The sequence below is a fragment of the Trichosurus vulpecula genome, chromosome 7 (assembly GCF_011100635.1).
Source record: "Trichosurus vulpecula isolate mTriVul1 chromosome 7, mTriVul1.pri, whole genome shotgun sequence".
Lineage (NCBI taxonomy): Eukaryota > Metazoa > Chordata > Mammalia > Diprotodontia > Phalangeridae > Trichosurus > Trichosurus vulpecula.
Genome location: NC_050579.1, coordinates 194,974,116 through 194,998,615, shown reverse-complemented (window position 1 = coordinate 194,998,615; position 24,500 = coordinate 194,974,116). Strand labels below are relative to the sequence as shown.

Sequence of the window (24,500 nt, the reverse complement as noted above, 5' to 3'; positions counted from 1 at the left end):
TGAATAGTTGAGGTTGCTTGATGATAACCTCCAGATAAGTAATAATAAGTATACTGCATTCACATAGTGAGTAGCAAAATTAGGCACAAGGTTACTGTAGAACTGACTGACCAAAAGTGTGATTCCCAGACTACTTTTTGGTAAAATGACCCTTAATTGGCTTCTTAGTGGAGTTAAGGATGTGTGGGATACTTCCCTTCCTTCTGAGGTCAGTGTTATGGAAGGCAAAAATTTTCTGCTCTCTTGACATTAGGAGAGAGAATACTAGTCTTGATGGATCAATGGAATGATTTGGTTAGGATGGAAGTTTTTAATCCCTTTTTACGTTATTCTTAAACTAAGGTTTAGATTATTGATCTCTGCCATTTGAAGCCAATGACAATTATGTTCATCTTCCCCCTTTGGTAAACATATTTTCTAAGTTTGCTTCTGCTAAATTCATTACCTATAAGGGTGAGAAAATAACAAAGGCAGTAATTACAATGGAAAAGTGGCTTGTTTTCAATGTGTCACAATAGAGTTTTAGGAGGTGAAATATTAAGAGCTTGCATGTTATGATGTAAAGATTGTTTTGAATTTTTCCAGCAGGTAATCAAAGGGTATAAATAGATCTCCAAGGTACATCATATTTTCTTCTTACTAAAACATTAATCAGTTATAACTTTTGACCAATATTGTTTTGAAGATTGTTAGAGATCATAAAGTTCCATCAACCACATTCATCCTTTCCATGTCCAGGACATGAGAATTGAGTTAATTACTATAGCACTGAGAACAGTAGATGTTTAAATTATAATAATTGTATCCAGTTAGTAGATTTTTTTTATTTTCTGGTTAAAATTTCCCTTTTTATAGTACATTGTTAATAGCTCTTAAATTTAGACCTTTTCACTGGTTCAGTGTTAACCTTCTGTTTATAAGGGAAAGCGCTCATTTATTTTTCATGCCTCCACTACATGTTTTCTTTGCTCTTCAGAAAAGGGCTCCAAGTCATTTAGATGGAGAAGCTTGGATTATCTATAAAGCTAGGCAGGTTAATTGAATCTGGCAATTCCATATTGTCTTCCTTAGTAGATGACACACATTTTGGATGATGTAGATATAATATGTTAATCTTAGGAAAGAATCAGATTGAGAAACCTACATACCCTTGTTTTGAACTGTTGTGTTGACACAAGTACAGAGAATAGACCTGTTTTGAGAATTGTCTCATTTCCATATAAATGAAGGAAGATACAAAAATATAGCATTTGCAGCTTTTAGGATGGCTTGCCTCTAAATTTTATTCTTAAATTAATGCTTCAGAAGGAGAATGCAACTATATTTTGCAAGTTTTTCTGCCCCAGTTACCTTATTTATGTTCATAAGGTGTTTAGACATAGGGAAAGAATTGCAAGTTTCTTATTTTTTTTTGTATTCATTGGGCTTTTGGGTCTGTTTCACATTCAGTGGCAATTGCAGACCCTAGTAGTTAAAGATCACATATAACTGAAACCTTTCTAAAGTCCAAATTTCATTTTGGTATTAACTTTTATAAAGTCCTATTTTGGAGACTGCTTCAGAGGACAGGTTTTTATTGTCACATTTCAATTTAGTTACAAAAGCTTTTTTTTTTTAACCAAGTGAGTGCTCACATTAAAATATTACATTTGAAGCTCAAGTTCAATATTTTACAGATAGGATGTTTTTTTTAATCATAGAAAGCAATTTTTGTTTCCTTCCTTTCTCATTTGGTTTGCCATGTGTTACATTGTTTCAGATCTAACCTTGACTACTTGTTTCATGTGCCTTTCTTGTTAGTCTTAGGGGATGATTAAAGAAGTTATCTTATTTATTTATTTTTTCATTTCCTATAATTTTATTTTAAATTTTATTGTTTATTTAATATTTTAGTTTTAAACATTGATTTCCACAAGATTTTGAGTTACAAATTTTCTCCCCATTTCTACCCTCCCCCCCCACTTGAAGCTGGCATATATACTGATTACCTCATTCCCCAGTCAGCCCTCCCTTCTGTCACCCCACTCCCTTCCCCGCATCCCCGTTTCCCCCCTTACTTTCTTATAGGGCAGTATAGACTTCTGTGCCCCATAAGCTATATATCTTATTTCTCAGTTGTATTCAAAAACAACTTTTTCTTTTTAACATCTGATTTTAAAACTTTGAGTTCCAAATTCTCTCCCCTCTTCCCTTCCTACCCACCCTCCCTAAGAGGGCAAGCAATTCAACACAGGCCACACATGTATCATTATGTAAAACACTTCCACAAGTGTGAAAGACTAACTATGTTTCCCTCCATCCTAGCCTGTCCCCTAAAGAAGGTTTTTCTAAGATAAAGTATCTATATTGTAGATTTTCCCTGATGCTTTGATATTAGCATATAATTGAGTTTAATTTTTATCTGATCTTTCCTTTTCTTTATGGGAAATTGATCTGCATATGGTTCTTTAATGTTGATACCTCCCAACACATCTCAGGAAGTTATTGTATGTCCTTTTCTTTGGCCACAACTAATAGCTTGGTATCTATTATTTTATATAAGTGGTGGATTCTTTTCCCCAAAGTGATTACCATCATACTTGCCTCCAGGGAAGGTTATTTCCATTTTTGCATTGCATTGCACAGTTTCAGGTGCTCTCTCTCCTTTTTTTATACCGTTGCCTCCTACCTGAGTTCAACTCCTAGACTTAGTATTGGCAATGACAGTTTCCCTACTTCTGCAAATCTGAAATTTTCCTGTTTAGAAAGTAAGACTGCAAATTGCTTATAAATGTGAGAAGTATTATTACTTGAGGAGTCAGCCTAGCTAAGTTTGGAAAGTCCCATCACCAGAAGGTTAGCTATCAGGTGAGTAATTTTTTTAACCACTGCAGTTCCAGAAGAGTTGTGGAGGGGTGGTGATCTACACCAACTCAAATAGAATGGGTTGGGTTGGGCCACTCACTAATCTGTACAAAAGAATCCTCATCAGTAGCACATTGACTTAATTTTAAAATGTAATGTTATCTATATTTCTTTGTATTTTTATTTTGTTAAGTATTTCCCAATTAAATTTTAATCTGGTTTGGGCTGCCCTTAAGAAGTGTTGCTGACCTAAGTTGGTATTGGCCACTGGCAGCATGTTTGACACCTCTGATCTCCCCCAGTGGAAGGAATATGCATCATGTCTCTGAGATATTGAAGTAAAGGAGTCTAGATCCAGAATAATCTTCCTAACTTTTAACACTTCTCTACCTAGAGAAGTATTTTATACCCTTTATTCAGTTAATCATCCATGATAAAACAGTGCCTTTAACATGGGAGAGCTTTCCTAAAGTAAATGCTTATTGGATTGGATCGAATTTACCCAAATTCCAAAGTCCCTCTGTTTTGTTTAATAGTTTTCAAAATGTCTAAAACTTTTTCAAAGTCTTAAGATATGTTCACTAGTGTAATGTTTTCACACATTTAAGCTGTATGATTTCTCCATTTTTCCTTTTCAATCTTCTTGTTTCCTCAATTGATCAGGAAAATGAGTCTTACACTAGTTTGTCCTTCCAGGAAGCATGATTCACTAGTTTGCAGTTGCCCAGGTGTCTCCTGGAACACTTTTTACTGATGATAAACTTTCTGTCAAAGGGGCTGCTTGTAATGGCAGTTTATTCATTTAAGTTAGAACTTTGAAAATTTTAGCATAAACTTTTGGGGAACTATTTGGTGGGAATTATCTGGTAATAGTGGTTAATTGATTCTTTTTTAAAATCTTTTCATTATTTATTTATTTAATATTTTTAGTTTTCAGCATTGATTTTCACAAGAGTTTGAATTACAAACTTTCTCCCCATTTCTACCCTCCCCCCCCACTCCAAGATGGCATATTTTCTGATTGCCTTGTTCCCTAGTCAGCCCTCCCTTCTGTCACCCCACTTCCCCCTCATCCACTTTTCCCTTACTTTCTTGTAGGGCAGGATAGATTTCTATACCCTATTGCCTGTATATCTTATTTCCTAGTTGCCTGTAAAACTTTTTTTTTGGAACATTTGTTTTTAAAACTTTGAGTTCCAAATTCTCTCCCCTATTCCCTTCTCATCCACCCTCCCTAAAAAGTCAAGCAATTCAACATAGGCCACATGTGTATCATTATGCAAAACCCTTCTACAATACTCATGTTGTGAAAGACTAACTATATTTTGCTCCTTACTAACCTATCCCCCTTTATTCAATTTTCTCCCTTGACCCTGTCCCTTTTCAAAAGTGTTTTCTTTTGATTACCTCCTCCCTATATGTCCTCCCTTCTATCATCCACCCTTTTGTATCTTTTTCCTCCTTTCCTGTGGGGTAAGATTCCCAATTGAGTGTCTATGTTATTCTCTCCTCAGGTCAAATCTGATGAGAACAAGATTCACTCATTCCCCCTCACCTGCGCCCTCTTCTATCCCAACAGAACTGCTATTTCTTGCCACTTTTATGCAAGATAATTTGCCCCATTCTATCTCTCTCTTTCTCCCTCTCTCAATATATTCTCTCATCCCTTAATTTGATTTTATTTTTTTAGATATCATTTTAGATTTTAGATATCATTCCTTCATATTCAACTCACCCTTCAGCTACCCTAATACTGAGGTCTCATGAATTATACTCATCATCTTTCCATGTAGGAATGTAAACAAAACAGTTCAACTTTAGTAAGTCCCTTATGATTTCTCTTTCTTGTTTACCTTTTCATGCTTCTCTTGATTCTTGTATTTGAAAGTCAAATTTTCTATTCAGCTCTGGTCTTTTCATTGGGAAAGCTTGAAAGTCCTGTATTTTATTTAACGTCTATATTTTACCTTGGAGTATGATGCTCAGTTTTGCTGGAGTAGGTGATTCTTGGTTTTAATCCTAGCTCCATTGACCTGGAATATCGTATTCCAAGCCCTTTGATCCCTTAATGTAGAAGCTGCTAGATCTTGTGTTATCCTGATTGTATTTCTACAATATTCAAATTGTTTCTTTCTGGCTGCTTGCAGTATTTTCTCCTTGATCTGGGAGCTCTGGAATTTGGCAACAATACTCCTAGGAGTTTTCTTTTTGAGATCTTTTTCAAGAGGCAATTGGTGGATTCTCTCAATTTTTATTTTACCCTCTGACTGTAGAATATCAAGGCAGTTCTCCTTGATAATTTCTTGAAAGATGATATCTAGGTTCTTTTTTTGATAATGGATTTCAGGTAGTCCAATAATTTTTAAATTCTCTCTCCTGGATCTATTCTCCAGGTTAGTGGTTTTTCCAAGGAGATATTTCACATTGTCTTCCATTTTTTCATTCATTTGGTTCTGTTTTATAATATCTTGATTTCTCATCAAGTCACTAGCTTCCACTTGCTCCAATCTAATTTTTAAGGTGGTATTTTCTTCAGTGGTCTTTTGGACCTCCTTTTCCATTTGGCTAATTCTGCCTTTCAAGGCATTCTTCTCCTCATTTTGGAGCTCTTTTGCCATTTGAGTTAGTGTATTTTTAAGGTGTTATTTTTTTCAGTATTTTTTAGGTCTCCTTTAGCAAGTCATTGACTTGTTTTTCATGGTTTTCTCACATCACTCTCATTTCTCTCCCCTATTTTTCCTCTACTTCTCTAAATTGCTTTTCCAAATCATTTTTGAGCTCTTCCATGGCCTGAGACCAATTGATATTTTTCTTGGAGGATTTTGATGTAGGCTCTTTGACTTTGTTGACTTCTTCTGGCTGTATGTTTTGGTCTTCTTTGTCACCAAAGAAAGATTCCATAGTCTGAGACTGAATCTGAGTCTGTTTTTGCTGCCTGGCCATGTTCCCAGCCATCTACTTGACCCTTGAGTTTTTTGTTGGGGTATGACTGCTTGTAGAGTAGAGAGTACTTTGTTCCAAGCTTGAGGGGCTGCTCTGTCGTTTTCAGAGCAATTTCTACACAGCAAGCTCTGCCACACCAGCACTCCTCCTCCCCCAAGAACTGCCAACCTGGACCATGACTCAGCTCTGAGCAGGCTCTGCACTCCAGCTAGGATCCACCACTTAATTCCTCCCATCAGGTGGGCCTGGGCCCTGAAGCAACTGCAGCTATAGTTCTGTAGCTGCACCACCTCCTCTGCCCCCAGGGTAGTGGCTGAACCATGAACTCCTTTCACTCTATCCCCGCAGTTTTTTCCTACTAACCTTCTCTGTTGTCTTTGGTGTTTGCGGGTTGAGAAGTCTGGTAACTGCCACAGCTCCCTGATTCAGGGCACTAGGTCCTGTTCCGCCCAGTTCCAGGTCTGGTTGGTCCAGGCGCAGCGCACTCTGGGCTCTGCTCAGCTCCACTCCCACTTCCGTGCAATAGACCTTACCCAACGACCATCCAGGCTGTCCTGGGCTGCAGCCCTGCTTCCCTCTGCTATTTTGTGGGTTCTGCAGTTCTAGAATTTGTTCGGAGCCATTATTTGTAGGTGTTTGGAGCATCCTGGGGGAGAGCTATAGACAAGTTCCTGCTTTCCAGCCACATCTTGGCTCCACCCTGGTTAATTGATTCTTAAATGTCAATTAGATGTAGAACATCGTGAGCTCTTCAGTAATTCCTCCGTTATCCAAAATGTTTGGGAACTGAAATGTCCTATCATCTTTGCCAGTTTGCTTGGTATGAGGTAAAACCTCAAAGTTGCCTTTATTTGCATTTTTTTATTATTAATGTTTTGTAGTGATGTCTATCATCATTAGAAAGTTTTTACTTTGATCAGGCCTCTTTGTAACTTCTATGCATTAGTTCCTAGCCCTGCCTTTTGAGATTAAACAAGTTTAACCTCCTTTCACTTAACAGTCATGGAATCATAGATTTTCATTCACTGTTGCCATATGAATAGCCCATCTTTTTTTCCTTTTCTGGTTATAAATCTTTTTGATGGTATCTTTTACATTATTCTATTCAATTCTTCATTGGTAATATGCTGCAGTCTTTGTTACTCCTACTGTGCACTTCATCTCTCCATTACTCTTTATATGACTTGCAATTTTGATTGTTCAGAGATTGTGATAGTAGAAAGAATTCTCAAATAATGTGAGGAACAGCAAGTTGGCTAGTATGTCTGGACTTCAGATATACACTTATTATTTATGTCTAAAAATATTTAGACATTTTTTAAAATGTGCAGAGGAGTAATATATTTTTTGGCTGAAGAGATAGGAAGGGAGAGGGTGGTAAAGAAATTGAAATGCCATATAGAAGGGTTTATGTTTGATCCTAGGGGTAAGAGGGAGCCATTGGAGTTTATTGAATATAGGAGGGTGACCTGACCTCTGCCTTTGGAAAGTCACTTTGGCAACTGAGTGGAGGATGGCTTTGAGCAAGGAGAGAATTGAAGGCAGGAGATGAATTAGGATACCATTTTAATAGTCTATGAGATAGGTGAGGAGAACCTGAAAGTGGCAAATGTGTGAATGGAAAGAAGGGGAGGGGGGAATTCCTAAGTGATGATATGAAGATATTAGTGACAAGATTTGGCAACTGATTGGGTATATTGGATGACCAGGAGTGAAGAATTGAGGATCACACAAAGGTCATGAAGTTGAGTAACTGGAGGAATGGGCTTATACTACGCTGTTATAGACAAATTCTGAAGAGGGATGGTTTGTAGGGGAAGGTAAGTTCTGTTTTGAACATGTTAATTTTGAGATTCCTACAGCATGTCCAGTTGGAAATATCTAATAGACAGTTGGTGATACAGGACTGGTTCACAGAAGAGAAATTAAAAATTGTAGATCTGACAGTTATATGTATAGAAATGGTTATTGAACCAATGGGAGTTAATGAGATCACCAAGTGAGACAGTGATGAGACTGAGGAGTTGTCAGATAGGAAGAAAGAGAACTGAGACAGAGAAATATCACACAAACAAACAGAGAGAAGAGTATCTAGAAGGAAAGAATGGTCAATTGTCAAATAATGCATATGTCTTTCTATGCTCTCTGTATTCCTTATATTTGTTGTTTCTTATAGTGTAGCAACATTATATTACATTCATTTGCCACAAATTGTTTAGACTTTAAAAAAAATACAAACGTTCTATGAATGTTTTTTGACTAAGACATGGAACCCTCAGTCTCAGGAAAATATGAAATGAGAGGACAGTGGGGAAACACATGATGTGTATAAGCTATGGAATATAACAAATATCTGGAATAAAAGATGTCTTCATGGAACTATGTGATTGAAAGAGAAGCCATGTGAGTCATGTGGTGAGAGTTAGGAATACAGGTGATCAATGTGAGTATACTGTGTTAGGAAAAAGAAAAAAAAAGCCTAAGACATTTGGTATCTGTGTGTTGTTAGGAAAAAGGGAAAAAAAACCCTTGGATGTTAGGTGGACTCCTTGTGAATTTATCTGAGAACACTGACAGCATGGTTAGGCTCAGATGGGTTGTGATTTTCACTGTTAGTGGAAACATCCAAAATGATGATATCACTAATCTGTTTGAACTTGGATCTAGTTCTATAAAATAACTCCTTCATGCTTTGATTGGTATAGCCCTAAATCTAAAAATTAATTTAAAGTAATATTATCTTTTTATTATTAACATGAGCCAACCATACACAATGAATAATATCTCTACAGTCTTCCTCTTCTCCCTCCCAAGAATATTTTTGTTGGTGTATGTATGTAAGACCCGAGTGTGTTTTGGCAAGTTGATTTCTAGATATTTTATAGTGGTTATTTTCAGCATAATTACCTTTTGTATCCTTCCCTCCTGATTCTTGTCATTAATAAGCATAAATATTGATGATTTCTTTTGATGTATTTTATATCATGCTGTTTTAGTGACACTCTTAGTCATCTAAATTTTTTAGCTGATTCTCTTGGGTTTTCTAAGTAAGTCGTTGTATTGTTTGTGGATAGGTGTAATTTTGCTTTTCTGTTGCTTGTTTTATTGTCATAGCTGGGATTTCTTGTATTATGTCAGTAATAGAGAAAGTTGCCTTTCCTGTTTTACCTGTGTACTATTTGGGAAAACCTCCAGTGTTTTTCTACTGCATAGAAGCTAGACCTTGATTTTAGATATTTGCTTTTTTATTATAATTTTTGCAGCTATTGATGTTTAGGTGTTGGAAAGATAGTACATATTTTTGTATTTATTTCAAGGAGTAGTAGAGAACTGCTGTATTGCATTGTAACTTGAAATTCGGTGTTTTTAAAAGATGTTTTTCATCTTAGATGCTATGTTGGTAAACTTTAAAATGCATAAAATCACATTATCTAGACAGTTCATGATTAAAAGTGAGAATACCATATTTTTCTCAATCTTAATCACATCTTTCCCTAAAAATTTGGCTGGGATAAAACTTAAATGATAATGTACCCATATTATTTTTAGTGTATGCCTGTGTGTGTGTGTGTGTGTGTGTGTGTGTGTGTGTGTATGTGTACACTTAGAAAATCCAAGAGAATCCACTAAAATTTTCAGATGACTAAGAGTTTCATTAAAACAGCAGAATAGAAAAAACATAAAAAGAAGTCATCAATATTTATTTTTACTAATGACAAAAATCAGGAGGGAAGAATAGAAAAAGTAATAATGCTCAAAATAATAAAGTCAAAGTGACCTCATTTTACACGTGTGACTTACGTTTGATCTTATTTTATTCTTGTGGAGGGCAATTATATTGAAATAAAATTTAACAAGTAGTTTATATTCTATTTTACTTTATTTCCTAGGTATAGTTATCTCTTTATCTTTTGGCAGTAGGTATGTAAAATTTGGGTAGAGTAATAAGCTAAATGATTCACAAATGATTTAGTGCTATGAGTTTACAAAAGCTTTAAAAGAACAACTCAAATTCTAGATAGGAAAGCCTATATTTTCAGAATTTTATATAGGAGAAATAAAATTTAAATTAAATTGATGTAGAATTTAGAATTCCTAATGACTCTTGATTAGCAAAGAAATTCTAATTCAAAACTAAATACAAGTTCTAATTTGATGTTTCCAAGTAGAGATTTTATGGTGCTTAATGTCTTCCTTATCCCTCTGGGATGTAATTGATTATTCCTTTTAAAAATTAAGATGATAATTTTCTTGTCTCTTTGGTCTTTTTTGTATCCCTTTGATTTTTAAGTCATGAAAAGGATGGGATGTACCAATTAGCTTGGTCCTTTTTATTTCTCATTTCTGTTGACAAAAGAGGCCAACTGTTGAGTTTTATTTTGACACTTGGCATGAAATAGTATTAAATATTTTCAGCAGACACTATATTGGCAATGATAAAACGTTTTTCAGTCCTGTTTCTCCTATTAAACAAAAGGATGTAAAAGATGGTCATAATTGGATGATGTGGTTACAAGGCTATAAAAGAAGATCATAATTGGATGGTGTGGTTATGTCTTTTGCGTAAATCTTTACTCCATGCTATATTTTCCCCTACCATCAGAAATTTTTTTGGAAAGACTAAAGAAATCTACTGGTATGCTCCATCCATTTTCATTGTTTTAGAGTCTCTTGTAATTTTAGAAAAACTGTTAAATTAGAAGAAGTTTGGAAAAGAGCGGGAAAAATTAAGCTAATGACCTTTACATTAAGTTAATTTTCCCCCTTCCCTACTTTCAATTTGGTTATCCTCAATATTGACCCCAATAAATCTACAGGAAATACTTTTATCACTTTATTCAACTTCATAGATTCCTTATTTCTTGAATTAACTAGCTTCCCCCCTCCCCAAACTATATAAGACTCTTGGGTATTGGAATGCTATATTGGAGGTAGGTAAAGAGTTTCCTTTTTCATAGTTTAGCTGTATCTCTGAAACAAAAGCTGCCTTTTAGATGAAATATAAATCTAATGTACTTACATAGTTGTTTACTTTTAAAATTCTTCCAGGAATTATTTTGTACCCCAGAACTAAATTCTGGTGTTATAAAGTTCAAGTCCTTAAAATATGTTTTTTTTTCCTCCCAGATAACTAGACTGTTAATTTTCATAATAACTTAAACCATTTTCCTTAGTTTGTTACTTTTTTCTTTCTTATTCCTTTTTGCTTTATTTATATTTAGTAATTTCTGTGTACTTTTTTTAGTCTTCTGATTTTTAGGTCATGGAATATTATGGGGAAAGAGACTTTTTTTTTCTCTTTTCATCACTTGCCAACTTATTGACAGAATTCCAGTTCTTAACTTCTCCCTATCCTGAGTCTCTCAACTCAGTCTGTTTTTTTCCGCTATGGTTGAATGTTGGGGTTTGGGGGAGATAATTATAAAACTTATTCTTGTTATACATGGGCAGTAGGTTGACAGTGAAATAATACTTTTCTGTTTTTAACTGTTACAGAATTGCTATAAAGAAAAATACATGCTCTTCGAGTCGTATCATGTAAAATTATCATTGCCTACCACACATTGTTGAGTTACTTAAGTTACTTCTCCAAAAAATTCCCTATGTTACCCCTGGACTTCCAGAGGGTTCTTTGCTGTCCAATTGTGGTCCTATTTATGGTTATTGATTCATTTGGTAATATGATACCATTTTTTAGATCTTTCCTCCCCTCTTCTTGCCCTCCTCTGTACCCACCTACATATGTTCTCTCATTCTCACTCTTTTTTAGTACCTTCTGAAATATGAAGGGGGGAGGGTTTGGGAAGTTTCTGCTGTTTCTTGTTTCAAAAATTAGAAACTGTAGTCATTTAAAAAATAAATATTAAATGTTTTTCATATAATCTACATTATCATCTACAGAAAAAATTTATGTGATAAAATTTTGTAGTGAAATATCCCACCAGAGATTCCTCACAAGGGTTTTGCAGTTTTGGAATTAATGGCCAAACTTACAATCTTTTGAATAAAAAAAAACCTTAAAAACAAATTACATCAACTTGATCTCAAAACATTTCATTGTCAGCTGGGATGATAACTTGTTTTGGTTGAAATAAAAAAGATTTTAGTTGTGAATACGGTCCTTATGCTGAAACTTTTTCAACTAGAACATTAGAGTTAAACTTTTCTGTCAACTGCTATAAATCAATCAATGAGCAGGCATTTCTGAAGCACTTACAACATGCTAGGAAGTGCATTAGGTTCTGGGGATTCAAAGATAAAGTGAAACCATCCTTGTCCTCAAGGAGCTTATATTCTATCAGATAAGACAGAGAATAAGAAGAATGAGAAAAGTAGAAAACAGTAGACCAATTCAACATTTTCACCTGTTTGCGACAAATATACATATGTGCTTATGCTCAACCAAAGTGAAAGTGCCTCTTGTGGTCTGAAATGAAGGTAATTTTAAAATCTGTTTACTTGAAGTGAATTATTAAAATTTTACTTATTTAACTGGGAAAAATAATTTAAAAATTTCTTTAATTTGCAGATTCCCTCTTTGGCCATGTGTCTCCTCTCTGAGTCTGTCATCTTTCATTTGGGAGATAGCTGGGTAGCATGTAAGGTATATTAAGACTGGAAAAATAGGAAGAGGATAAGTTATGAAGCACTTTGAATGTTGTATGTGTGTGTGCGTGTATGTGTGTGTGTGTTTGTGTGTATTTGCGTGTGAGTGAAATAGGTAGCTTACCTTTAGGAACAGCTGTGTGGTGAATGGATTGCATTGGGAAGAACCAATTCCTTTAGGAAAGGAGACCAGTCAGCAAGGTCTTGTGATAGTCTAAGCATGGGGTGATGATGACTAACATCAGGTGCAATATAGGAGAAAAGGGGGCATAGACAAGAGATATTATGAAGGTAGAAATGAAGTTTCTGTGATGAAATGAAGTTTCAAGTGATTTGATATGGGGCGGGGGTGGGGGGAGGGATGGTGACAGTGAGGAATTGAAGATAAAAGTTGTGAGCCTTAGTTGTAAGCCTGAGTGACTTGCCTGCAACAAATAATTGGCAAGTTAGGAAGAGGAGAGGGTTTGGAGAAGGGAAGATAAAGAGTTCAATTTTGGACATACATTTTGAGATGTCTAATGGGCAGTTGGAGATGTAAGTCTGGAGTTCAGGAAAGATTATAGGGAAGGCCAAGTAGGTCTGAGAGTCACCTGTATAGAGATAATAATTGAAACCATGGTTGCTGATGAGATCACCAAGAGAAGTAGTATTGAGAAGAAGGGAAAACATCTCAGGACAGAGCCTTGGTGAGCCTCCATGGTTAGGGATGTGATGTGGATGAAGATCTAGCAAAGGAGACAGGGAAGTAGTAGACAGATACATAGGAGAACCAGGAGAGAGCTGTGTTATGAAAACCTAGAAAGAAGAGAGTATGAAATGGAAAAGGGTTATCAATAATATCAAAGGCTAGAGAGAGGTCAAGAAGGATGAATACTGAGAAAAAGCCATTAGTTTTTGCAAAGGTTGGAAAGTGCAAATAATAGAAACAGATAATTTGGGATCAGAGATTCATCCAGTTGTCTTTTTCTCTTGAGTCTCTACCCTCTTCACCAATTGTGCCCTTCCAAGCCTCAGTCTTGGATTACTCTCACCATATGCACCTTTGCTCCTACACATACTGCTGATTGAAGGTAGAGAAAAATTACAGAAATGTTCTGATTGGGTCCACTACCAATTTATGTTACACAACCTCAACTGAGCCCTCATTGCTGCTAAGTAATTTTCCTGTACCTCTATCAAGTCACTATCTCATTCTCCACAATGGTTCTTCCAGACCTTTTCATCTTTCCTTAGACCTTTCATGGCTTCCCCACCCTCTCAGCTGAGAACCTTGCCTCATATTTTAAAGGAAGAATTGAGATCATTTGCTGTGAGCTCCCTCTTCTTCCTTCTTCATCTCATTTCACTCATATGTGCTCCATTCCTGTCTCACCTGTACAAATGATCCCATTCCATCCTGTCTCCCCCAACAGATTGCTCCCTCTGTTATCCCCTCTTTATCCCTTATTTTCAATATCTTTTTTTAATGTCTCCTTTTCTACTGCCTGAAACATACCCATGTCTCCCCATCCTCAAAAATGCTCACTTGATTCTTCCATTCTTAGTAACTATCATTTTATATCTTTTCTGCCCTTTGTGGCTAAATTCCTTGAAAAGGTCATCTGTAATAGGTGTCTCTACTTTCTCTCATCTTATTTTCTTCTTAACCCCTTACAATCCAGCTTACAGCTTCATCATTCCACTGAAACTGCTCTCTCTGAAGTTATCAGTGATCTCTTAATTATAAAATCCAATAACTTTTTCTCAGTCCTCATGCTCCTCAACCTTTCTGCAGTCTTTGATGCTGTTAATTACCTTCTTCTTGATACTCTCTTCTCTCTAGGTTTTTGGGATACCACTCTCCTGGTTCTTCTCCTACCTATCAGACCACTCCTTCTTAGTCCCTTTTCCTGGATCTTCATCCTTATTATGCTTTCTAACCATAGGTATTGTGTCCCACAGTTGTCTCCCGGGCCTCCTTTCCTCCCTCTGTGCTACTTCAATTGACGATCTCATCAGCTTTCATGAGTTCAGTTACCATCTCTAATGCTGATGATTCTCACATCTACCTATATTGCCACAATCTTTGTGCTGACTCCAACCTGACATCTCCAACTGAGTGTCAGACATCTTAAACTGGATTTCTGGTAGAGATCTCAACTCCACATGTCTCATATAGAACTGGAACTGGAACTGGAACTCATCTTTCCTCCTACCATGCCCTACCCCCTACCTTCCCTATTATTGAAGAGAATACCACCATCCTCTTAGTCCCTCAGGCTCTCAACCTAAGTGTCATCCTTAACTCTTCATTATCTCTCACCCGTCACCTGCCCATATCCCATCTGTTGCTAAGGCCTGTCAATTTCACCTTTGTAACATCTTTCAAATACTCCTTTACTCCTCTGACATTGCCATCACTCTGCTACATCCCCTTATCACTTCATGCCTGGACTACTGCAATAGTCTGTTGGTGGGTCTCCCTGCCTAAAATCTCTCCCTAGTCCAATTCTTTATTCAGCCACCAAAATAATTTTCTAAAGCTCAGGTCTGACCATGTTACATCCCTCCCTACTGTTCCCTTTCTCCCTACCTCCCCCCAGCAAACTACCTGTAACCTCCAGAATAAAAAAATAAATCTTCTCTTTAGGGTTCAAGGCCCTTCATAACCCAGCCCCTCCTACCTTTTCAGTCTTACACCTTACTGTACTCTAAGGAACACTGCCCTCTTTGTTGTTCCTTGAACAAGACAATACAGTGCTTGGCTTTGGGCATTTTCACTGGCTGTCCCCTATGTCTCGAATGCTGTCCTTCCTCATCTCTGCCTCTTGACTTCCCTTGCTTCCTTCAGGTCTGCATTAAAATTCTACCTTTTACAGAAAGCCTTTTCTAATCCCTCTTAATTCTAGTGCAGAGATGGGGAACCTTCTAGGTCTTCTAGGTCCTCGGGTGTGACTTTTTGACTGAGTCCAAGTTTTACAGAACAAATCCTTTTATTAAGGGGATTTATTCGGTGAAGTTTGGATTCAGTCAAAGGGCTATGCTTGAGGACCTAGAGGGCCATGTGTGGCCTTGAGGCCTCAGGTTTCCCACCCCTGTCTAGTGCCTTCTCTCTCTTGGTTATTTCCAATTTATTGCAAATATAGTTTGTACATAGTTCTTTGCATGTTGTCTGTTAGGCTGTGAGCTCCTTAAGTGCAGGTACTGTCTTTCTGCTTCTTCTTTTTTTTTTTTTTAGAAATCCCTGTCATGATTGAAATTAGGGTAAGCTGAGACAACAAAGTTCTGAACACATTCAATTTATTGGCAGTTACCAATAAAGGGGCTCTTTAGCTACTCAGCAAGCCAAAAGACCTCGAATGAAGACTGATGGGTCATTTTTACAGACAAAAGGGGTATCCAAAAAAAAGGGCAACATTATAAGTGGGGAAAACAATATGATTGGTTACAAAGCCTTATATAGGTGTGGGAGACAAGATGATTGGATGGAAATGGAAATACAGTACTAGTGGCCCCTTCTTCCATCCTGTCCCTAGAAAATTCTAATTGATTTAGTCCACCTGCAAGAATAACTATTGGTATATAGATAACAGGTTTCCTCTACTTGGTCAAGGACAGCTAGTGGTAGAGAGATAACAGATTTCTTTTAACACACATGTGTATATATACATATATCTATCTATACACTTATATGTATTAGGTGCTTACTAACGCTTTTTGATCAACTGATTTACAAAACACTTTCTTGAAAATCATCCTGTGCAGCAATATACCATATGTAAGATCATCCAAGGACATTGAAGCTCAAAGAAGTTAAAATTTTTTTAAGGGCTCTGGGTGAATGAAGGTCTGTACAATTGAGCTTTAGTAACCTTTACTGAATTTCAAACATATCGTATCCTGAATTGCACAGGTTCATCAACTTTGGTATATTAAAAGTAATTTATTTTTTTTCAAAGGTAAAGACAGAGTTTTTAATACTCCACTGTGTGAACAAGGAATTGTTGGATTTGGTATTGGAATTGCAGTTAATGGAGCTACTGCCATTGCAGAAATTCAGTTTGCAGATTACATCTTCCCTGCTTTTGATCAGGTAAGTGTAATTTATTATTTTGTTAATAAAGTCTATACAGTGGTAGCCTTCAGATTTTAGAGAAGGAATAATTATAATGCTTTATTCAATTAGGGATAGTTTAAACATTTGTGAGACTTCCTGGAAAACTTAATATAACAGTTCCTTGGGATGATCTGTGATTTTGAAGGTCCAGGTACTTCTTCTACTGACACATATTAAAAACCCCAATACATCTCATCCTTCCCATGGACTCTTGCTCGTGTTTTACCATAAATCCTCACTAGAGAAACTATGTAGTCTGTTAGAGGCCTCTCTGTTTACTGATGGATTAGACTTATGTTTGCTTGCCTCCAGAGGTCAGTACTAAGACTCATAAGTGGAAGTTGCAAAGAAGAAGATTTTGACTGGATTAAGAACAATTTCCTAACACTTAGAGCTGCTTAAAAGTCGAATGAACTGCACAAGGGGTAATCATGTCATATCACTGGAAGTTTTCAAATGGATTCTGGATGATCACATGTAAGGGATGTCAAAGAACAGATTCCTTCTTAGGTATAGGTTAGACTAGGTACCCTCTGAGGATCCTTTGAATTTTGAGCTGTAATGTTGTGGTATCAGTGTACTGCTTCGGTAGCCCATGAATTTTTTCATTCTGCCTATGTGATTGACCTACTTCTTTGCCCAATTCCACATATCCTAGATGTTGTCTTTAAGTCTACCTTTTACACGTAAAGAGTGCAAATGCACAACTTGTTTATATCTATCATTCTCCATTAAAGTGCAACTCTGATCTTTCTTTGTGGTATAGAAATGACCCAGGATTATTGAAGGCTAAATTATGTAGGTCTTATCAGCTTAGAAAGGCTTTGATTTATGTACTCAGTGATGGGCCCAATGTTTTCTGTCCTCCTAGACCCAGTCTTGCCAAGTGATAAATGTGACATTTAAGGCTCTGACAAGTTTATTTGAGCAAACTATATATGACAGTGGGGCATCAATGACTTATTTTAGCGTGTTTTCTTTTTCAGATTGTTAATGAAGCAGCAAAATATCGTTATCGCTCTGGAGATCTCTTTAATTGTGGAGGCCTTACAATAAGAGCCCCTTGGGGTTGTGTAGGCCATGGGGCACTTTATCATTCTCAGTGTCCTGAGGCCTTTTTTGCTCACTGTCCAGGAATAAAGGTAAAGTCACCATATTGACTCTGTTTGATAATTATATAATTTTTCTCACTTTAATTTCTGTTAATTGGAAGTAGTATTATGCTCATTGAGAGGAGGATAGAACAGAAGGTCTTGGACTTGATCTTCATATTTAGTTGCCTTTATGAGACTGAGACCTCAGTTTTGTTAGGGAAATACCACCTGAAATAGCATAAGCTTGAAGATGTCCTAATTCTCATAGCGCTGAAAGAATAATCTAAAAAATTTAGTTTCTTTCCTCCCTAGTACAATTCCACAGATATTTGTTAGCTGTCTACCAGGTTCAAGGCTAGATTTTTGGGAATAGAAATGACACAAGGAACTTATAGTCTAAGGGATAATGTCCACAAGTGGATATGATATAAGGTATAAGGTGATAATGTCAAATTCGGAAGGAATCCAGACAAAGTCCTATGAGGCATCATGTGGCAGAAAGTCTATTATTTCTTTCTAGCTATAATTTCTTACTCATGTGATCCTAGATTGATTCCCCCACCCCCACCATACTGATAAAATCTTTAAGCCTTAAATTTTGCTGAGCATAACTTTTGCTTGAATGTGCTTTCTTATTTTTCTTTTAGAAGGAAAGGTGAGAGTGCTCAGTTTACTAGGTGAGATTTTCAGTTAAGGTCAGGAAGTACATTCCTGGACAGTTGATTTTGAAGTACCTCAGTGTATTGTTCTCCTCCTACCATATTAATGCCTTATTCTCTTCTGTGGATTTTGTGGTATATCAAAGTTGTTATTCATAGTTAACTATAGATGTATTATTAATGTAATTTGGAAACAATAGCTTGTGAGAATAGCCAGATACTAGGCAATAGTGGCTTATTGTAACTCAGTAAAATATTATCTCATAGTCATTTGCAACTTAACTTGAATGAATTATCCATCAACCATTTTCTTTCGAAACACAAATATGAATTGGCCCTATTTGAGCTATATTTGATAAATCTGAGTTCATTAGGATATATCATGATGTAAGCCTGCTTTACTTGTTTCAAAAATTAGATTCAAGTTGTAAAAGTATCACGTGTTATCAAGTAAGTATAACATGCCTTAAAGAGCATTGTGCCTTACAGAGCACATTGTGAAAACTTGAATTATTACTCTGGTTCTGCTGTTAATTGAGTATTGTTGGTTATATGTCTTAAACTTTTCTATATCTCATGATTCCAAGTATCACAGATGAATTCCATTAGGGGAAGAATGTACTCCCATCCCTGCTTTTAAAAAAATGCATTTTTTTGGCTTATAAATCTGAGTGGAATTTAAAATAAGTGCTAGTTAATTTAAGCTGAATTTCATATTCTTTTAAACCAGCAGATAGATTCTTTTAAAAGAACATTCCTTTTGATAAATTTGATTTAACTAGCATATGACAACTCCTAAACTGGTTTAAAAGCCTCTTTATTTTTTTTGATTGGCAGATAGTTGTACCTAGAAGCCCTTTCCAAGCCAAGGGACTACTTTTGTCGTGCATAGAAGACAAAAATCCTTGCATATTTTTTGAACCTAAAATCCTTTACAGGGCAGCAGGTAAATTTTTTTCTATTTTTTCCTGTTACATGTATATGGGATATTTGTTAGATATTATTATGCAAACTTTGGATGATGGTTTTTCATCATTAGCCGTGATTTTATATTTCCCATAGAGGAAAACTTTTGCTAGGTCTCAAGCTTCCTATATTGCTCTTTCTCCAAATATAACTTTCTGTGACAATTTTGGCAAGATCTAATGAGTCATTTTTGAATTATTTCTTTTAAAGCTCATACTTCTCCCAGTGATTCATCAGACTCTTCCTAGAGGCAGCATAGCGTAGAGGAAAGAACAAAAGACTGGGAGTCTGGTGGTACTTCCTGTCTCAGTTTTGCCACTAATTAGCTGTGTGACTCATGTCATGTCATTTAACTTTTCTGTGCCTTAGTCTCCTTACTTGTAAAATAAGCTGATGTTGAACTTAGATGATTTCTAAGCTCCGTTACAGATAAAAAAAAATTTGTGATTTGGAGCAAATTCATATTTGCTTTAACGCTTATCTTTCAAATAAAAGCAATCAAAATTTAAAAGTTTTATTTAACAATATAGAATATAAAATCATCTTTAAAGAATATTCAGTATTAAAAATAACAAAATTTACATGTAAAATTAGCATAACCCATTACAGTTTAAATTTTGCCTCAAATACCTAATAAAATCAATGAATGATTTAAAAACTTATGAGAAAGTTGCTTATTGAACATAACACAGTGTATTTATCTAACATTGAAAGCTAGGTAGAAGATTCTTGATTAAGATTCTAATTTACAAATTCCTTTTTTAGGTCATGATTTTTTGGGGGGGAGGGTAGATTTGATTTTATAAGTATTTTAATTAGGGTCTCAATTTCCGAAGTCCTCCCAACTGAGATTAATCATTCAATTAATAAGCCTTTATTAAATATCTGTTATAGGACAGGCACTATGCTAGGCACTGGGGATACAAAGAAAAAGGGAAGCAGTCATTTCTCTCAAGAAGTTTGATTTTCATCAGAGGAGACATGCATGTATATCTATATCAATATAAATAAATAAATACAATGTAGTTTTTTGTGGGTAGAGCGCTAGTATCTGAAGGAGATCAGGAGGGTCTTCACACAGGAGATGGCACTTCAGCTGAAGGAAACTTGGGATTCTAACAGGGAAAGGTGATGACGGAGAGCATTCTAAACCTGGGAGACAGTCATTGCAAAATCATGAAGAGAGAAATTGGAATGTGGTACGTGAATAATAGTAAGAGGTCTACTCTGGTTGGACTACGATAGTGTGGAGAGGTGAGCTGGAAAGGTAGGTTGGGTTTGGAGTGTGAAAGTCTTTAAAAGCCAAATGGAGCTTATGTTTGCTTTTAAAGTAGATAAGAAACCATTGGCGTTAATTAAGTACAGGGATGATATGGAAAATCACTTTAGCAACAACATAGAGGATGGATTAAAGTGGGGAGAGACATGAAGTTGATAGACCAATTAGGAGATTGTTGCAATAGTCCAGACAAGAAGAGATAAGGGCCTGAACTAGGGTTGTGGGCATGTGAGTATAAAGAAGGGGAAGGATGTGAGACGTATTGTTTAAGTGACATTGGCTTCCTTGCTATTCTTTGAACAAGATACTTCAGCTTCTGACTCTGGGTATTTTCACTGGCTGTCTTCCATGCATGGAATGCTCTCCGTCCTCTACCTCCTGGCTTCCACAGCTTCCTTCAAATTCCAGCTAAAATCCCACCTTCCACAGGAAGCTTTTTCTGATTCCTCTTAATTCTAGTGCCTTCACCCTGTTAATTATTTCCAGTTCATTCTGTGTATAGCTTATTTTGCATAGTTATGTGCGTATTGTTTCCCCTATTAGTAAGTTCTTTGAAAGCAGGAACTTTTATCTTTCTTTGTATCCCCAGTGCTTAGCATAGTACCAGATACATAGAAGGTACTTAATACATGTTTATTGACTAAGTGATTAGAAATTACAAGATTTGGCAACTGATTGGATATGTGGGGTGAGAGAAAATGGAGAGTCCATGAAAATGAGGTTGCAAACTTGGATTCCTGGAAGGATGGTAGTGATCTGGATAAAAATATGGATGTCCAAGTATAAGGCTGGGTTTGAGGGAGGTATGGGTAATGAGTTCAGTTTGGACATGTTGAGTTTGAGATATCTACGGGTCATCCAGTTTGAAATGTCTAATAGTTGGAGATTCAGGGCTAGAGCTCAGCAGAGAGACTAGCACAACATATGTAGATCTAGGAGTTAGGGGTGGCGATGAGGTCATCTAATGAGAGAGTACAGAAAAAAGAGAAGATGGCCTAGAACATAGAGCTTTGGTGTATACCTACAGTTAATGGACATTATATGGATCATGAACCAGAAAAGCATACTCTAAAGTAGCAGTCAGATAGGTAGAAGAAGAACCAAAAGAACAGTACCATGAAAATTCAGAGAAGATAAAGTATCCAAGAGGAAAATGTGGACATTAGTGTCAAATGCTATAGAGAGTTAAGAAGTATGGGGACTCAGAAAAGGCCATATTTTTCAATTAAGAGATTGATAACTTTCAAGAAAGTAATTTCAGTTGAGTGATAAAGTTGGAAACCAGGTTGTAAAAGGTAGAGAAGTAAGTGAGAAGAGAAGTGGAAGCAATGAGTTTCAATAACTTTTTCTAGGAGTTTGACCATGAAAGCTCATGTAACAATCCAATCAAATGCTACAAACCTTTAGTAAGCACCTATTATGTGTTTAAGTGCTAGGGATACAATTCATAAAAAGAAACATAATTCCTGCCCTCAATGAGCTTACAATTTAAAGGTGGAGCTAGCATACAAAAGGAAGCAGGAAAGTGGGGCAGGGAGGTAGAACAGTACAACAGAGGGTATCCAGCAGATGGGAGTATTTTGTTCTGTGGAGCTGAAACCAGGCAGGACAGCAGATGCAAAGTGGAGTGGTCTGAGAGTCCAGTTCTTGCCCCTATACAGGAAGGCATTGGGAGGAGTTTGGTATTGTGTCCTCCAGCCCTCCAGTTGGATTGGAGAGGAGCCTGAGGGAGTTGGTGTCAATCAAGAAGTTAGCCACATGGTGGTGAGTTTAGAAGTTGTGTTTGTCCTTCATTCTTAAAGAGGATCATGACATCAGGGAAATGATGACATGACTTGCAGTTGACTTTGATTTGAGTGAGAGAGGGCTGTGCAAGGTCACCAGTCTCACTTTCTCCACCAGAGTCATCTGGGTCCAGTGGCCTGATATTCACCAGGATGACTGGAGATAGCCCAGGATGCACTGGGAGACCCTGGCCTTTCTGGCTAAGGTCTTTTCAGGTTCTCACTTTGAGTGAGGTAATGCCCATTCAAGTGAATAGACCTCTTTAAGAAGTTAATCAAGGGATGGCCTCTTTAATCAAAGTTCAGAAAAAAAAATCAAACCGGGAGGGGAAGACCCTCAGGGTTCCTGGCCAAAAGAGAAATAGATACTATTTAGTATTTACTAAATACTTAGAAGTAATAAGCTTATCTTGGGAGGAGCAGTTTGTCCTGTGGAATTGAAACAAGGCAGGGCAGCAGATGCAAAGTAGAATCATAATGATGTTGAGTTTTAACATTTAATCTTGGAAATCACTACAAACAGGGAAGAAATTAAAAAAAAAGAATTATCACAACTTTATGCAATTATTTGTTAGGAAAATAAAAAATATAAAAGAAATGGATACTTAGAAAAATGTAAAATACCCCAGTTAATAGATCATGAAATAATTATCCTAAATAGCAGAATCTTGGAAAATGAGCTTTATCAAGCCATAAAGGAACTACCAAAGAGGGAAAAACACCTTGGTACAGATGGATTTATAGGAGAATTCTCTTAAAGGTTTAAAGAGCAATCAATGCCTACACTTACATATTATTTTCAAAATTGAAGAAAGAAAATGTTATATCAGGTTATTTTTTTTTTTGTATGGGTGAAGTGTGATTCTTAATAGCTGAACCAAGAAGGGGTAAATCAAAGAAAGAAGGCTCTAATACATTATCACTAATGAACACTGATGCAGAAATCTTAGAGAAATCCTAAGAAGAAGACTATAGTAATATAATTCAAAGATTATTCACTATTATCAAGTTTTGGAGGTTCTTCTTGTGGAGAAGATGGAAAGAGATGGACCAAATCAAGGTCTCTTAACTTGGGTTCTGTGAACTTGTTTTTTAAAAAATATTTTAAAAAATTTGATGTTTATTTCAATATAATTGGTTTCCTTTTAATCCTATGCCTTTTATTTTATTCATTTTTATGTCATTCTGAAGAGTCCGTAGACTTTGACTGCCAGTGCTTAGAAACGCTGGGTAGATGCTAATAACCATAAAATGGATTCAGAATTGTTTCGAGGCGGTGCTCAGGGTAATTCATTGTTAATGATTTAGTATCATAATGGCAGTAGTTATATGTAGTGGGGTGTCTCAGAGATTTTTTCTTAGCTCTGTGGTGGTTTTTAAAAATCTTGAGTACTTCTTTACATTCAATTAGAGCATTTTCCTTTTAGTACTTTCAGGTAAGCAGTTCTCTCCTTCCCATTTCCCCATCTTTGTAATAAACATGCATTGTCAAGGAAAAAAAATGACCATATTAACTATGTCCAAAAATGTATATGTTGTTCTCGATCTGAAGTCCATCACTTCTTTGTCAGGAAGTGGATAACTCTTTTAAATCATTGGTTCTCTGGAATCATGGTTGATCATTGCATTGATCAGTCTTTTAAAATCTTTCAGAGGTCTTTGTCTTTAAAATTTTTTTTTTGTTATTGTATAAATTGTTTACTTGGTTCTGCTCACTTCTCTGTGCATTTAATATTTTTATCAATAACTTGGATAAAAGTATTCTCATCAAATTGGAAGATACCACAAAAGTTAGAGAGAGATAGCTAATACTGTGAATGGCCGAGTTAGGATCTAAAAAGACATTGACAGAGTGGAGCATTAGGCTGACTAAGTCTAACAACAGGAAATTAAATAGAGATAAATGTAAAAGTCATGTATTTTGGTACAAAGAAAATCCATTCCACAAATATAAGATTGAGGAGGCTTGGATAGGTAGTTCTAGAAAGGATCTGGATATTTTAGTGCACTGCACATTCAATGTAAGCCACTGGTATGACATGGCAGCTAAAAAAGTTAATGCAGTGTGGGGCTGCATTAAGAGGGGCATAGCTTCCAGGAACAGGGAAATTATAATGTACTCTGTACTCTATACCTCACAGACTACAGAAGGAGTATAATATTTAATAAAAGAAAAAAAATGAACCAAAATGGAACAATCATTATTTCATTAGTTATGACAATATTCAC

General features: G+C 36.2%; 1 protein-coding gene across 2 annotated transcripts in view; it reads left to right on the top strand.

Annotated features, from left to right (window-relative positions):
* Positions 1-24,500, top strand: part of BCKDHB (branched chain keto acid dehydrogenase E1 subunit beta) — a 306,385-nt gene that overhangs the window by 50,827 nt on the left and 231,058 nt on the right. For both annotated transcript variants that reach the window (XM_036767654.1, XM_036767655.1), the window contains exons 4-6: positions 16,332-16,465; positions 17,476-17,631; positions 19,080-19,188. In XM_036767654.1, coding sequence (XP_036623549.1) covers positions 16,332-16,465; positions 17,476-17,631; positions 19,080-19,188 — 399 coding nt within the window. The remainder of the gene's footprint in view (positions 1-16,331; positions 16,466-17,475; positions 17,632-19,079; positions 19,189-24,500) is intronic.